Source organism: Telopea speciosissima, chromosome 3 (genome assembly GCF_018873765.1).
Source record: "Telopea speciosissima isolate NSW1024214 ecotype Mountain lineage chromosome 3, Tspe_v1, whole genome shotgun sequence".
In the NCBI taxonomy this organism is placed as follows: Eukaryota; Viridiplantae; Streptophyta; class Magnoliopsida; order Proteales; family Proteaceae; genus Telopea; species Telopea speciosissima.
Window position 1 is genome coordinate 3,271,743 of NC_057918.1, and position 13,350 is coordinate 3,285,092.

Sequence of the window (13,350 nt, forward strand, 5' to 3'; positions counted from 1 at the left end):
CCGTGGATGGGAAAGGGCAGATTCAGACAAGATCTTAATGATGCCCCCCCCCCCAACTCAGCAGCAAGGTCGAGTGGCTGTGAGGGGATTCCCTACCTTGCGTTCAGTAGAGAACATTTTCCGAGTCTTTCTGAGCAGTGCACACCAAATGGATAGAGTTCTGGACCTTCTGGTTACGAAAACAGAGTATGAATATCGAAAGGAGAATTGAATTCAGAAAAAAAGAGTAGTATGTGATGATACTCAGCAAAAATTGAATCACAGTATAGAATGGAACTTAAATTGGCTGCAAACTTAAAAGTTTCAGATCATATATAGAAAAGCGGAAGAGCAGGGAGCTTCTCACTGGAGATTTCACATAATTAGAGAAGCTTGCAGATTGTGATTTCACTAAAATCATTCAGTTAGAATTTTGAAACTTATATCCGCCAAATATTATTTAGCTGATGGTGTCTGCCAAGAGGGGCTAACAATAGTTAACAAACTCGGATTCTGGAATCATTCGGAAGGGTATAATATTTGGAATAATTCGATTTTCCAATTTAAGAATTTGGTCAAGAAAAGCTGTGATGCAGAAGCTAGGAACCACAGCAGTGTCACCAGAGGTAGAAGAAGACAAGGCTAGATTCGAGAATCTGACAGCATACAGTTCCAGACAATAGATTCCTGAACACTTCAGGAATCTTATGATCAGCATAATTATCAAGGCGGCAAGGCGACCATGGCGTTTGAAGGCCTTCCTAAGTGCCTTGGCCATTGGGCGGCCGCAGTCGCCCTTGGCACACAAGTGTTTTTTTTTAATTTTTATACAACCATTTCATTAGGCACAAATAGCATATTAATATGAAAGAATTGGAGTACATAAACAAGGAATTGCAAAACAGTATAATCACAGAATTACAAAATCAGTGAATCAGATAATCAATGAATCACATAATTATTTACTCACATAATGACAGAATTACAGACTCACATAATCACAGAATAAATAGTTTCATAATCACAGATTGCATAACTTATAATAACAGAAGCATTTCATAAATTATACTAAGAAATGCACAATTTATATCGAATCACAGATATTACAGCAGCAGCCACTCCGGCAGCAGCCAAAGCCACCGGCCACCACTAGCATGGAAGAAGAAGGTATAGGAGAATAAGAACAAAAAAAGTAGAAGATGGTCAGACACGGAACAAAGAAGAGGAAGAAGCTAGAAGAATAAAAGGAAAAAATGCAGCTGCCAAACCACCAGCCACCGCTAGCAGAAGCAGCTAGAAGAATAAAAGGGAAAAAAATGCAGAGTAGAAAGAGGGTTTCAGACCGTTCAAGTAGAAAGAGTGTTTTCTTTTCAGAAGAAAAAGAAAAGAAAACAGAAATGGGAGGAGGACGGAAGAAGTAGAAGGACAAAAGAAGCCAGAAAGAAAACAGAAACAGGAGGAGGAGGAGGAGGAGGACGGAAGAACTAGAAGGACAAAAGAAGCCAAAAGAAAAAGAATAGGAGAAAGAAAGTCGAAACATACCTAAAGAACTTGTTCGCGACAAACAGCAGCAGCGGCGTCGGCAGCAACGAGTTCCTTCCCTTCTTTCTCTTCGTCTTCGATCCTTCTGTTGTGTTTTATGATATCAATAAATGTATCTGCAGTATATATAATATGGTATACAATCCAATCTGAATGTTAAAAAGGGTATCATTCCTTTTTTCTATAAAAGTCTGAAATGATTTAGTGCATCTACAGTGTATCGAAGCTACATGTACATCAAATAAAAACATTAGAAAAAACATCAAATTAATTATAAAATTTTTAAAAAATAGGCAATAGGCGACGCGAGGGACCTTAGGCGTGCCTAGGGTCTCAACTCTCAAGGCGCCCGCCTGATTTACTTAATGAAAGACGACCAACTACCCAGCCCTTGAAAAACCGCCTTGGTAACGCCTTGATAGTTGAGTTGATAACTAATGGGAGGATTTAGATCCTCTATCGCCGAGCTGCTCGGTAAGATCATGTTGCCTAGACATAGCGATGCACGCAATGATTGTTTTACCCTCACTTGGGCAAGACACTCGGACAGGGGTGAGGCGGTCATTGCACATCGTGTCGTGTCTAGGCAGCACCGTCTTACCAGGCAGCTCGACAATAGAGGATCCAAATTGTCTCAGCAAACGTAACCAACGCATCAAAGATAGTCAATTAACCAATCCAAATTTTTTGTTGCTTTAGGAATGGGTTAGAAGAAAAGAAGAAACTGGTGACTATTAAATTCTTCTGATGTCTTGAGAACATTAATGGCAAGTGACATAATGCTTGCATGTATTAATTCATATGATTTTTTTTTTGGGTTCAAATTAATTCATATGATTGATCCTACTAGTATTAATGCACATAAAATGTGGAAGGTCGATCTACTTAGAACCCACATTGGTTCCTCCATGGCGTATAGCTTCTATTATAGAGGATTGTAACTCTTTAGCACAATACTTTTTCATCATTTCGTTCCTGCATACTTTGCGTGAGGCGAATGCGGCTGCCGATTGTTTGGCAACTCTTGGTTCTGCATCTCAGTTAGATCAGACTTGGGTTTCTTCACCCCCAGATTGTATTTCACTTCCATTGTTCTTTGACTGTTCTTTGACTGGACTGGAACGTTGTTCCAGTGCTAATAAAATAGGTTATCAAAAAAAAATCTACCTAGAACCAAATATTGAGGTTGTTTGGTTCCTACTTGTAATATAACATCAGATTTTCATTTTATTTTTTGACCCTACTTATATTTGGAAGGGAATCTATACGTTAGTGGTGTGTAATGAGTTCTTTACGCACTAACATCTTATTTTTTATTGGATCCCCTATCTGCATATCAACCGTTCAACTTGTTGTCTATTGTCGCAACCCCATTCTCTCCACCACCCTCTTATGCTTAGGTCAACGCTAACCTACAGATGTCTCTCTCTCTCTCTCTCTTTCTTATGAAATGATATTGTTGCCCTCCAATGTATAATATTATTTTGTCATCTACCTTGTTGGTGTGCTTCAGATCTTTATCCCCTACAATTCCCCGCCGGATCCAGTTCCCCTAGTGCCCCTAACAACGGGGCGCAATGACCAAATACAAGCCCTTTTGATGCCTTCCCGTTGGTTATCGTGGAGTATACTTTTGTCGAAAACATGTACACAAGTAGTACAGAATGTTGACACGATTGACTTTCAATATTAGTGGCCGTATGTAGCAGACAAGAGATTCTATTTGGTCATACAATTAAGTATGGAAAGACGACTCTAGCCACTAGCCAGTAATGATCAGACAGATTGGATCATAATTCCACTATTGAATTTGAATTGATCGCCAACATGGTTTTAGTGCACGGTATTGGAATGGTTATTGGTAAAACGGAAAACCGATATGGTATCGACCTGGATCGGTCGTATTGGACAAAATTACCTCTTGATTTCCTTAAAAAAATGAGTTTTTGGATCATTTTACCCCTTGTTCGTACCATGTTATCGATACAGGATCGGTATGATATCAGTATCAGTGACTAGTAAAACTGGTATGTATCACTCGTATGGGTACTTTTTTGCTTTTCTATCAACTGATAATGACCAATAAGCGGAAAACCATCCTCGGGACCCTTTTGTTTCTCGGAAAATTATCGCCCTCAGTACTAGGGGCATTGCTGTGCGCATCGTGCGGCACAGCAACGGCCATGTGTGCATAGCGGGCCCCGCCGTGCGCACATGGCCGTTGCTGCGCCACACGATGCGCACAGCAGCGCCCCCAGTACTGGGGGCGATAAAGAACCTGAGATATTCCTAGGGTCATAAGCCCAATAATATCATACACTACCTAAGCAATGTGGTTTGGATGAACTTTCCTAGGATTTAGTTTTATTTGTGGGGAATTTCATACCCTAGTCTATCTCTATATATCTTTGATCCATTTCTCTCCCTTTCATTCCTAAAGTCGATCTAAGTCTAATAGTTAGACACTACCTAACTGATTGTTCATGTTACAGAGCGCCTTCTTATATTTCTAAAAATAGATCGAATATGAACACATTAAAAATTGCAGGAATGTAAAAAAAGATATGAATACTAAAACAAACCTATCTTTACCGGATCTTTTTTGAAATTGTTGTTTTAGTATTCTTTTTTTTTTTCTTGCAATTTTTTTGAAATTGTTGTTTAACCAGCTTTCATCATGTGCAGGTGCTGGCACCTATGGGGTTCCAGTTGTCATCGTCTTTGGTGTAGGATATGGATATATATGGTGGAAGGTAATTGATCTCCTATTCTTATGATGTCCTATATTGCATTACATGGAGAGCAGAGTCCAAGCCAAAACCAATCAAGCTAGCAACGCTACAAGTAAGCCTAAAGTTAGTTGTTCAATCGTTCAGATAGCAACGTTTTGAGAAAGCACGCGAGGCTCTGGAAGAGTGTAGTTATTCAGTATATGTCAAGCTCAAAAACTGTCTGTTCTTTGGATTAAAGAAAGAAGGACACATTTTCTTGAAATATTCAATATGAAACATATAGATTGTGCAAATACTAAAATGCTGAACCTCAGTTTAGTTTGATTTGTCTCACGTCACGGATCTATTGTGGTTTTTGTCGTACACGTGGAATGCAGTTTTAATGCAGGAACACTGAAGTCCTTTTATATGGAGAGAAGCTTGATATTTGTCTCTGTTTTTTTTTTGGCCGGGGGGTGGGGTGGGGGTGATTATTTGAATGAGATCACTTCCAGGATCTTCTTTTGAGTTATACCTGATTGGAGATTTGGAGTCGGGCTTGTTATATTATTGGCTCAGGTTGCCTTGGTTGTGGGGTCCACAGTTTTCTAATAAAATTTAAGATCTATATGTCTCCTAGTAGAAGGTTTGTTTTTCCATCCATGAAATTTATTTTACTAGCTACTCTTCTAATGTGGCTATTGGTGTTATTTTGTGTTCTCAAAATAGGCCAGTAAAAACCACCAATGCAGTCCTCTTAGTGCTATCGTTTTCTGTTTTTAGTACAAGTTGCTTATTATTATTATTATTATTATTATTATTTTTGGGATTGGGGGGGGAGGTATGTGTTTTAGTACAAGTAAACAGAAATTCTATTTGTACTTCTCTTTGAAAATCTAATAACTCAATGAGGAAGGGGAAAAAAAAGGTTCAAATTTTAATTCTTGATAATAATCCAAAGCCCAAACATTAGCTGAGCTGAGCCTAATACCATCAGTGATGTGAGATTGTGAGGTGGGATATAGTTTCATATTAGATTTACAGTTTGTAGGTATACCATTTAGTTCTCAGGGTTGAAAAGGATTGAACCCGACCAACCCTAGTTAGTCCCTCTAGTTCTCCAAGAGAGAGAGGGATATGTTTTGGAAGGATTTTCTTGGGGGAATATGAGCAATTGAGCAAAGTGTCCTAGACTTTAGGCACATCTATGAGAGTGTGTGTGTGGGATCCAGATCCTCTACGGCGAGCTGCTTGTAGCAGCCCGAGCGGCGCAGACTGAGCTGCACATGCAAAGACCGCCTTACCCCTGTCCAAACGCCTTGCTCGAGCGGGGGTAAAACGGTCATTGCGCACGCGACCCAGTCTGCGTCGTACAGGCTGCTACCGGCAGCTGCGCCATAGACGATCTGAATTGGTGTGTGTGTGCCTGTTATCTCTTCACCTAGCTCGGCTGAACTCACACAATGCTTTCCTACCTTGAATAGTGAATGCTTCATATCTCAAACCCTCCTCTGGATTAATACATAGATATCTAATTGTCTTTGTATAATTAAGAAGGAATAAGAACTAAGCTAGAATAGCTTCCAAGTATATTGAGCTCACTAGCTGCTTTGGCTTTGAAGGAAACTGTCTCTTGAGCGCTGCAACACTGTCTTCACTGCATTGTGGGTCTCCGATGAAGAACACGGCAAGCCAATGGTTTCTTCATTTCGAGGGAGAGATGCAGGCATTCAGAAAGATCGACGGAATGGGTTGGGACTTGGAACCAGGCAAAATTTTGGAGAAGACATGCCAACCATAAATGAACAGTAGCCAAACCAAGGGCCTTACCTGGACACACCCGACGGCCCGACCCAAATGGAGCAAGCCTTAAATCTGAGCCCATAACACTGACATCTTCTTCCAAGAACCGTTCCGGTCTGAAGGCCCATGGGTCATTCCAAATGGACCCGTCGTGGGTTATAGCCCACATATTCACCATTGCTGTTGTGCCTGCTGGGACAAAGAACTTGCCTACATGGACATCGTGAGTGGCGAGGCGGGCCCATGAAAGTAGCGGACCCGGAGGATGCAATCGGAGGACTTCCTTAACTATAGCTTGAAGGTAAGGAAGATTGAGAATGTCCGAGTCTCGCACGTGCCGATTTTTGCTGATCTGTATGTCGATTTCTTTTTGGGCTTTGGCTTGAATATCTGGATGCAACACCATTCTTGCCATGATCCATTCAAGAAGGATGGCAAGCACATCTGTTCCCCGAAATAGCATCTCCTATAATCAAAGAGAGAGAGAGAGAGAGAAGCATTCACAATTCACATTAAGTATGAAGAAGAAAGTTTTCCTATACCTAGGATGAACTCTTCACCCACGAATCTACTGTTGTAATTATTACCTTCCACCGTATATGTTGAAGGTCCAAAATACTCATTTATAACGCAACAATGGCCTTTGATTGAAGAGATTCTTTTTCAACATGGTTGAAAGGAAATTTGGTCATGTGCATGTATGAATATACACTGTGCAACCTCTACCAATAGGATACATCGCGATGGTTAGGTGCAGATTTTTGTTTTGGTAAAACCCACGATCTTACCACCATTAATTATTCGATGACTAGGGTTTTAGAGTGGGAGTCTTGTGGGTTTTTTTATTTGAAAATGGATCATCTGCACATACCAACAGGTGAACATACATACATTTTAGAGTCAATCACATTTTAATTATGTTTTCATAAAAACCCCCTCCTCTTGTAAATGGCAAAAATAGGACAGATGGTTGGCTCTGACATGTGCGTTCACCTGTTGATAGGTGTAGAGGAACCGAACTCTTTTTTTTTTTTAAAGTTAAACATGTGAACTAGTTAACCCTACTAAAACAAAATCAAAATCAAGTGTAATCAAGAGAACATAAACAATCCAATCTCCAAAGTCCAAAAAGTATCTAAAGCTTAAAAAAATTGCGAATCAGAAGATGATGTTCGCCACATCTTGAAGATTCTTTCCAAATCACCATTTTCATTTTACTTTTTTCCATTTTGGGTATTAAAACTCAAAAGATCGAGAGAACCTGCTGACCGAGGAATAAAGAATCTAATCCTGTGTGATGGGGACATCAAAAGAACAAAGATACTTTTAATTAGCATAAGCATGCTTATCTCCTTGATAACCCACAAGAAGGGTATACAAAACCAATTAAAATGGAAACAAACTCAGTCCACATCAGCTCCACATACGGTTTCGTGATGACACATGTCCTTTTGCTTCTATAAATGCCTTTCTATACTGTCAGTAAGAGACAGAACTTGTCTCAAGTCTGTACATATGGAATCGTTACTCTACACATATGAGGAGCTGATCCACACACATATCAGTTGTGAGGTTTAATAGGGCCATATATAGCATATAAAGCTTTCTAATAGGGACCGGGTTCCTTTGCGGCTTGCGCGGCCATCGCACTGCACAATTCTCAAGTCACCACCTCAGCACAGATGCCCATCCAATAGTTGGGCATCGAACTCTTTTTAAATTTGAATTTTGAGCGACATTTTTTAGAAGCTCGATGCCCAACCATTGGATATATGGGCATATGTGTTGAGGTGGCGACCTGAGAGTTGGGCGCAACACGATGGTCGTACAACCCCAGGCCGCAGAGTATCCAAATCCTCCTTATAGTTGTGCGTGTGTGTGTGTGTGTGTGTGTGTGTGTGTGTGTGTGTGTGTGTGTGTGTGTGTGAGAGAGAGAGAGAGAGAGAGAGAGAGAGAGATTATACTTACCCACAGAACAGCCACCATATCGGAATCACTCAATTGGTCTTCCTTCGGTAAAGCAAGTAAAACACTGAGAAAGTCATCTCTGCTCCTGCAGTACCCTCCCTCTTCCCTTCTCCTCTCCTCTATCACCTGACGCAATAGACCATCAACCCTAATGGCCAACTTACCACACCTCCTTCTCACTCCATGGAAGTCCAGAAACCCCAATGGAAAATAATCCTCCCAATTAAACTTCTCTATTAACTCATAACCTTCCTTAACCATTAAACCCAACTCCTTCCCTTCCAAACACAAAGACTTCCCAAACAAACTCTCTACAATATTATCTAAAGAACCCTTTTGAAGTATTCTTCTAACCTCCACAAACCCTTTCCACTCCATCTCCTTCCACACTTCCTTCAGCATGTCATCCACTATACACTGTCGAAGACCCTCGAGAGTGGCAATTCTCCGTGGAGAGAACATGTGATTCGCTGCTATCCGTCTCAGATGTCTCCAGTACTCCCCTGATGGTGCGAATCCAATGGCCCGTTCAAACATCAGCAGATGGGTGGATTCTTTTCTTGGACGATCAGAAAAGGCTGACCCACAGAGGATCTCTTTAGCAGTATCAGGGTGGCTACTGATCACGACACGTGTCAGGCCCATGCTGAAGCTCATAAGACGTGTTGCACCGTGTAAAGCCGATAGGTCGGCCAGTTTACGATGATTGAGGTGACCCAACAGTGTAGGGATGCTTCCCAGTAAGGGCCACCCAATTGGACCGTGCAGCGTTGAAGAGAAGTTGTGGTGGTTTCTCCATGCAAAGCCTCCTGGTCCTGGAACTAACCAAGAATTGAGGAGCAAAGGGAAGAGAGAGAAGAGAAGGAGAAGACGAGGCCATGAACAATGGGTTTGGGTAGTAGCAACAAAAAAGAGGGTCAAGAAGCCGAGATTGGCTAAGAATCTTGCTTTCATTCTCTCTTTTTTTTAAAGACGAGAAGAGAATGGAGAATAGAATAGAAGCTCTTCACAGTTCACAGGGCCAATAGGAATGTATTGAGAAGCAGGTTTGGCTGTGGGACTGTGAGGGTGGCATGTATTTCGATTTGAATATATAGTTCGTCTGAAAGATATTTTGGATCCCCCACCCTTCCCACCCCCAACACAGATCTTCTACGGGTGCTGTGCTGTCCTGCCTGTGCTGCACAGACACAGGGCCACACGCAATAACCGCCTTACCCTCACTCAGGCAAGGTATTCGGGCAGGGGTAAGGTGGTCAATGCGCCACCTTGTGTCTACGCAGCACGGCAGGACGGGCAACCCGCGCCGTAGAAGATCTGGATACTCCCACCCCCACCCCCCCCCTCCCAAAAAAAACAGACAGAGAATCATGTGTACAATGGAACTTGCCCCATTTTCAAGTCCACATACATTTATTTCATTTTCGGTGCCTAAGTCCCCTCCAAATTATGGATCTCTTCAAAGAAAATAACAAAACATGCAAATAGCCCCCACATCAATTGTTCCAAACTAAAACCTAAAACCTAAAACCTAAAACCTAAAAGCGTTCAAGATTCTATATGCAGAATTGCAATAATGTTTCATGCATGTAGAATAGTTGATAAAGTTAGAAGAATCGAGTTTTCCTCAACCCACAATGAAAGAAGAATTCCTTCACCGATGCTTTTTCTTGCGGATGGATGAGTGCCAAAGAACAATGAAAGGAGATGAGTGTTTCCCTAAACGTGGATGAATTAAAAAATGGGCGAATGTTCTCTGTGCTGCAGCGCAAGTTACGCTTAGGCACATAGGCAGCCTGTGCAGGGGGGCAGGGTGGTCATTGCGCCCACCCCCATATGCCTGGGTGTAGTCTGCGCTGCAGCACAAAGAACAACGCCCCTTAAAAAATTGGCCAAGTTAAAATGATACTTATTGTTCCTAATACACACTGCACTCCTCCAAAAATAATTAGCAAAAGACTTACAAAAGTTTTTCTTCCTCGTGGATGTCATTTTCTCTCTTCCCATAATTATATGAAGTTAGAAATGCCCTTGGCATCATAATTCAGCAAAATCATCTAACCACCCAAACTAATGAATTATGAGATTCACTCTTCACATGAGTGAAGAAAACTCGAACAAAAAAGTATCAGAAAAAAAAGTATCAAAAAGAAAAATTAATCAAAAGATTGAGTTTCCCCCCACCCAAGGTGAATGGGATTCTATTCATCGATGGACGAGAATGGGTATCGGGAGAATATTTTGAAACATACTAAAACCCTTATAGGAGTTTGTGAACCCTAGGATGGTGGGTGAACCGTCCTCTACAAGTGGAGGAAAACTTTATCCTTAATCAAATATTTATACAAATATATATAGTAAACCCCACTCATCATCGATCATCCACTTCAACCCTAGGCCCACACACCCCAACCCTAAAGGGAAAATTACATCATCCGTGATAGTTGACCTCACCACACTATAAAAAACCATACTGCACTTTTATCACTTGAAACTATTCGATTGCCAAATACTTTTCCTTATTAATTATAGGAAAAATTACATTATCACCTCCTAAGGTTTGTATTAAATATAGAATAACTCACTATCTTTATAAATTATACAATCACATCCCTTGAGTTTTGGTTAATTGTTACAGGTCAGTCCCAGTCTGTTATATCATTCCCGTTAAGTGATACTATGTTGGTTATTCATAACTTAAAATGACTAATATACCCCTATTAGTCATTTTGTAACTGGGTCTGAAGAATCGTCTCTCTCTTCCGACAACTCGTCCCAGCAGCTGTCGAGGGAACGGGTGAAGCTCCTCTCCTCCGACCAGTTCCCGTCTGATACGACAGATAAAGACCCCACTTTCAAATGCTTCTCTGTTTCAAACCTGAAGAAGGTCATGGCTGGTCTCTGTAAGAGCTGCGAGAATGAACGGCAATGGAGGTACTTCCCTGTTTCTCACTCATTTTCCTGTTTTATGTTCCTTTTTTTTTTACAGAATATGTTAATCAAATAAAACCCTATTGAGAATGTCAAAATCATTGGAATGGTTTCGTTTTATGTTGCTTATCATCATCTCTCTCTGATTTTTTTGGCAATGCAGGTACTTGGTTGTGGGTCAAGCTTGTTGCCATCTTGGGTTGATGGAAGACGCAATGGTTCTTCTTCAAACTGGGAAACGTTTAGCTTCAGCAGCGTTCAGGAAGGAAAGCGTGTGTTGGTCTGACGACAGCTTCTCGTTTGCCAACGTTGCTGCCAGCAGTGATTTTAGCTACAGCAATCCACCGACAACACCACCACCGTCGGAGTCCGAGTGTGTCGCACAACTTCTTGTTCATATCAACCTCCTCCTCCACTGCCGCACAACGGCGCTTGAAGCCTTAGACGCAGGCCTCTACTCGGAGTCCATCAGTCTCTTTTCCAAGATAGTCGATAATTGTCGAAGAACCCCACAGGGTTTCCTTGCGGAATGCTACATGCACAGGGCTTCCGCCTACAGGGCCGCCGGCAGAATTGCAGAGTCCATTGCCGATTGCAATCGGACCCTTGCACTTGACCCAACCTGCATTCCGACGCTGAGCACACGAGCCAGCATCCAGGAGACGATTAGATGCCTTTGCAATTGGCTGCGTGATCTCGAACACTTGAAGCTCCTCTACAATTCCATCTTGTGGGACCGGGAGCTACCAGGCCCTGCTTGGAAGAGGCACAACAAATGAGAGCAGGGAAAAAAATCCGGGAGAGAAGACATAAATGTATAAATGAATACCTGTGCGGTGGAGTTGCAGGTTAGCGATGGAGGCAACTTCAAATTTAGGGAAGAAGACAACCGTAAAAAAGGTGCGGTTTTGGTTTATAATCTTATAAGAGGGCAAAGTTGGAATTTCTCATTAAATTTTAACAGGTTATTAGAAAAGGGCAAAATTGGTATTTTAAATATATTATTTAACGTCGTCCACTTACCATCCACTCAGGGGGTGTGATTGTATAATTTAAAAACGCAGGGGATCATTCTATATTTAATACAAACTTTAAGGGATCACAGTGTAATTTTCCAATAAATATATGATTCTTGATTCTTCTTGGATTTACATAAAATAATAATAAATAGAAAAGCTCTTATAATCAAAAGAAGATAGTAGGGCTATAATCAAACCTCAAGGGATGACAGTGTACTTTTCCAATAAATATATGATTCTTGATTCTTCTTGGATTTACATAAAATAATAATAAATAGAAAAGCTCTTATAATCAAAAGAAGATAGTAGGTCTATAATCAAAACAGAAAGGTGTAGAAGGAGTAGACTTCTGAAATCAAGTGGGCGAGAAAGAGAGAGAAATCCTTCTTTCTGAGAAAATAAAAAATAAAGGCAAAGGTTAGGCATGTCACTCACTCTTCACACACTAATAGCATGCACCAATGGGGAGTACATGATAAGCGAAGTAGGGGTGTCATTTCACAAAGGGTGGAGATAGAGATAGACATATGGTTGGACAGCCCAGCAACATGCCTGGCCTTTTCCCAAAAAAGGAAATAAATATTGGAACTCTTCAATTTTTCTCTCTCCCCGTCGGTAGCAAAACCCTAAGTGCTCTCTCAGTCATTCTTTGTTAATTGAGAAATGGTAGCACTACAATTGGGTTTCTTTCTTGTACGAATGACAACAAACCGACTACGCGCACTTACAAATGGGCCTTGAAAAGTAGAAAAAATAAAAGAATTTAGAACCCACGTGTCAATGCATACATCAGTTGGCTTCTTTGAGAATTACAAAAGAAACCCTTCATGAAAAAATACTTAACTGAATAATCTAATTCGTTTAATTAACCCCCCCCCCAAAAAAAGATAATCAGCACGCCAAAGCCAAAAAGATACTTATGATCATCAACTAAAGAAGACTGACTCTACTTTGCTAAAATCCTACTCCAAATCATTATATTCTAAATAAAGGAAAAAGAACGTTGTGCACCTAGATATAGGAGAGTGCGAAAGTATCGCCCCACCCCTCTTGAAATAAAAAATCTTATCCGTGTTGATGTGCTGCAAAAGCTCTCATTGGTGGGGATGTAACTGGATAACCAAAAATCCGAATACTTGGATAAAAAGGCCCGTGAGTTGCGACTACCCCAACTCAAAGTTCGATCCGATTTGCAGGTTGCCATTCAGATGATCGTGGGAGTCTACAAGGTTCCTTGGAAGGTCCGATGGTTGGGTGAAGACATCCGTGATCTTCGGGATTCATTTCAAAGTTGCTCATTTGCGCATCATGTTCGTGAAACTAATAGTTGCGCAGACTTCCTGGCGGATTTCTTGCACTCAGATCAGGAGGTCTCTCTTTGTATAGACTCTCTCCCA

The 13,350-nt window shown here is 41.1% G+C and overlaps 2 protein-coding genes across 2 annotated transcripts; one reads left to right on the plus strand and one right to left on the minus strand.

Annotated features, from left to right (window-relative positions):
* Window positions 1-5,878: 5,878 nt before the first annotated feature.
* Window positions 5,879-8,998, minus strand: LOC122656634 (cytochrome P450 78A5-like). The gene is made up of 2 exons (XM_043851241.1): window positions 8,004-8,998; window positions 5,879-6,501 (listed from the first exon to the last, which is right to left on the minus strand). Exons 1-2 carry the CDS (start codon window positions 8,955-8,957, stop codon window positions 5,887-5,889), a joined length of 1,569 nt encoding a protein of 522 aa, XP_043707176.1. The 5' UTR covers window positions 8,958-8,998; the 3' UTR covers window positions 5,879-5,886.
* A 1,216-nt stretch (window positions 8,999-10,214) lies between these two features.
* LOC122653948 lies at window positions 10,215-11,713 on the plus strand. Its single transcript, XM_043847913.1, has 3 exons — window positions 10,215-10,228; window positions 10,728-10,937; window positions 11,098-11,713. Exons 1-3 carry the CDS (start codon window positions 10,215-10,217, stop codon window positions 11,711-11,713), a joined length of 840 nt encoding a protein of 279 aa, XP_043703848.1.
* The last annotated feature ends 1,637 nt before the right edge of the window (window positions 11,714-13,350 follow it).

Bases quoted from the DNA above. Each gene is read 5' to 3' on its own strand.
- LOC122656634 (XM_043851241.1), bottom strand. From the start codon at position 8,957: ATGAAAGCAAGATTCTTAGCCAATCTCGGCTTCTTGACCCTCTTTTTT. The intron at 6,502-8,003 runs GTAAGTATAATC...CTTTGATTATAG, and splicing joins ATATGGTGGCTGTTCTGTGG to GAGATGCTATTTCGGGGAAC.
- LOC122653948 (XM_043847913.1), top strand. The intron at 10,938-11,097 runs GTACTTCCCTGT...TTGGCAATGCAG, and splicing joins GAGAATGAACGGCAATGGAG to GTACTTGGTTGTGGGTCAAG.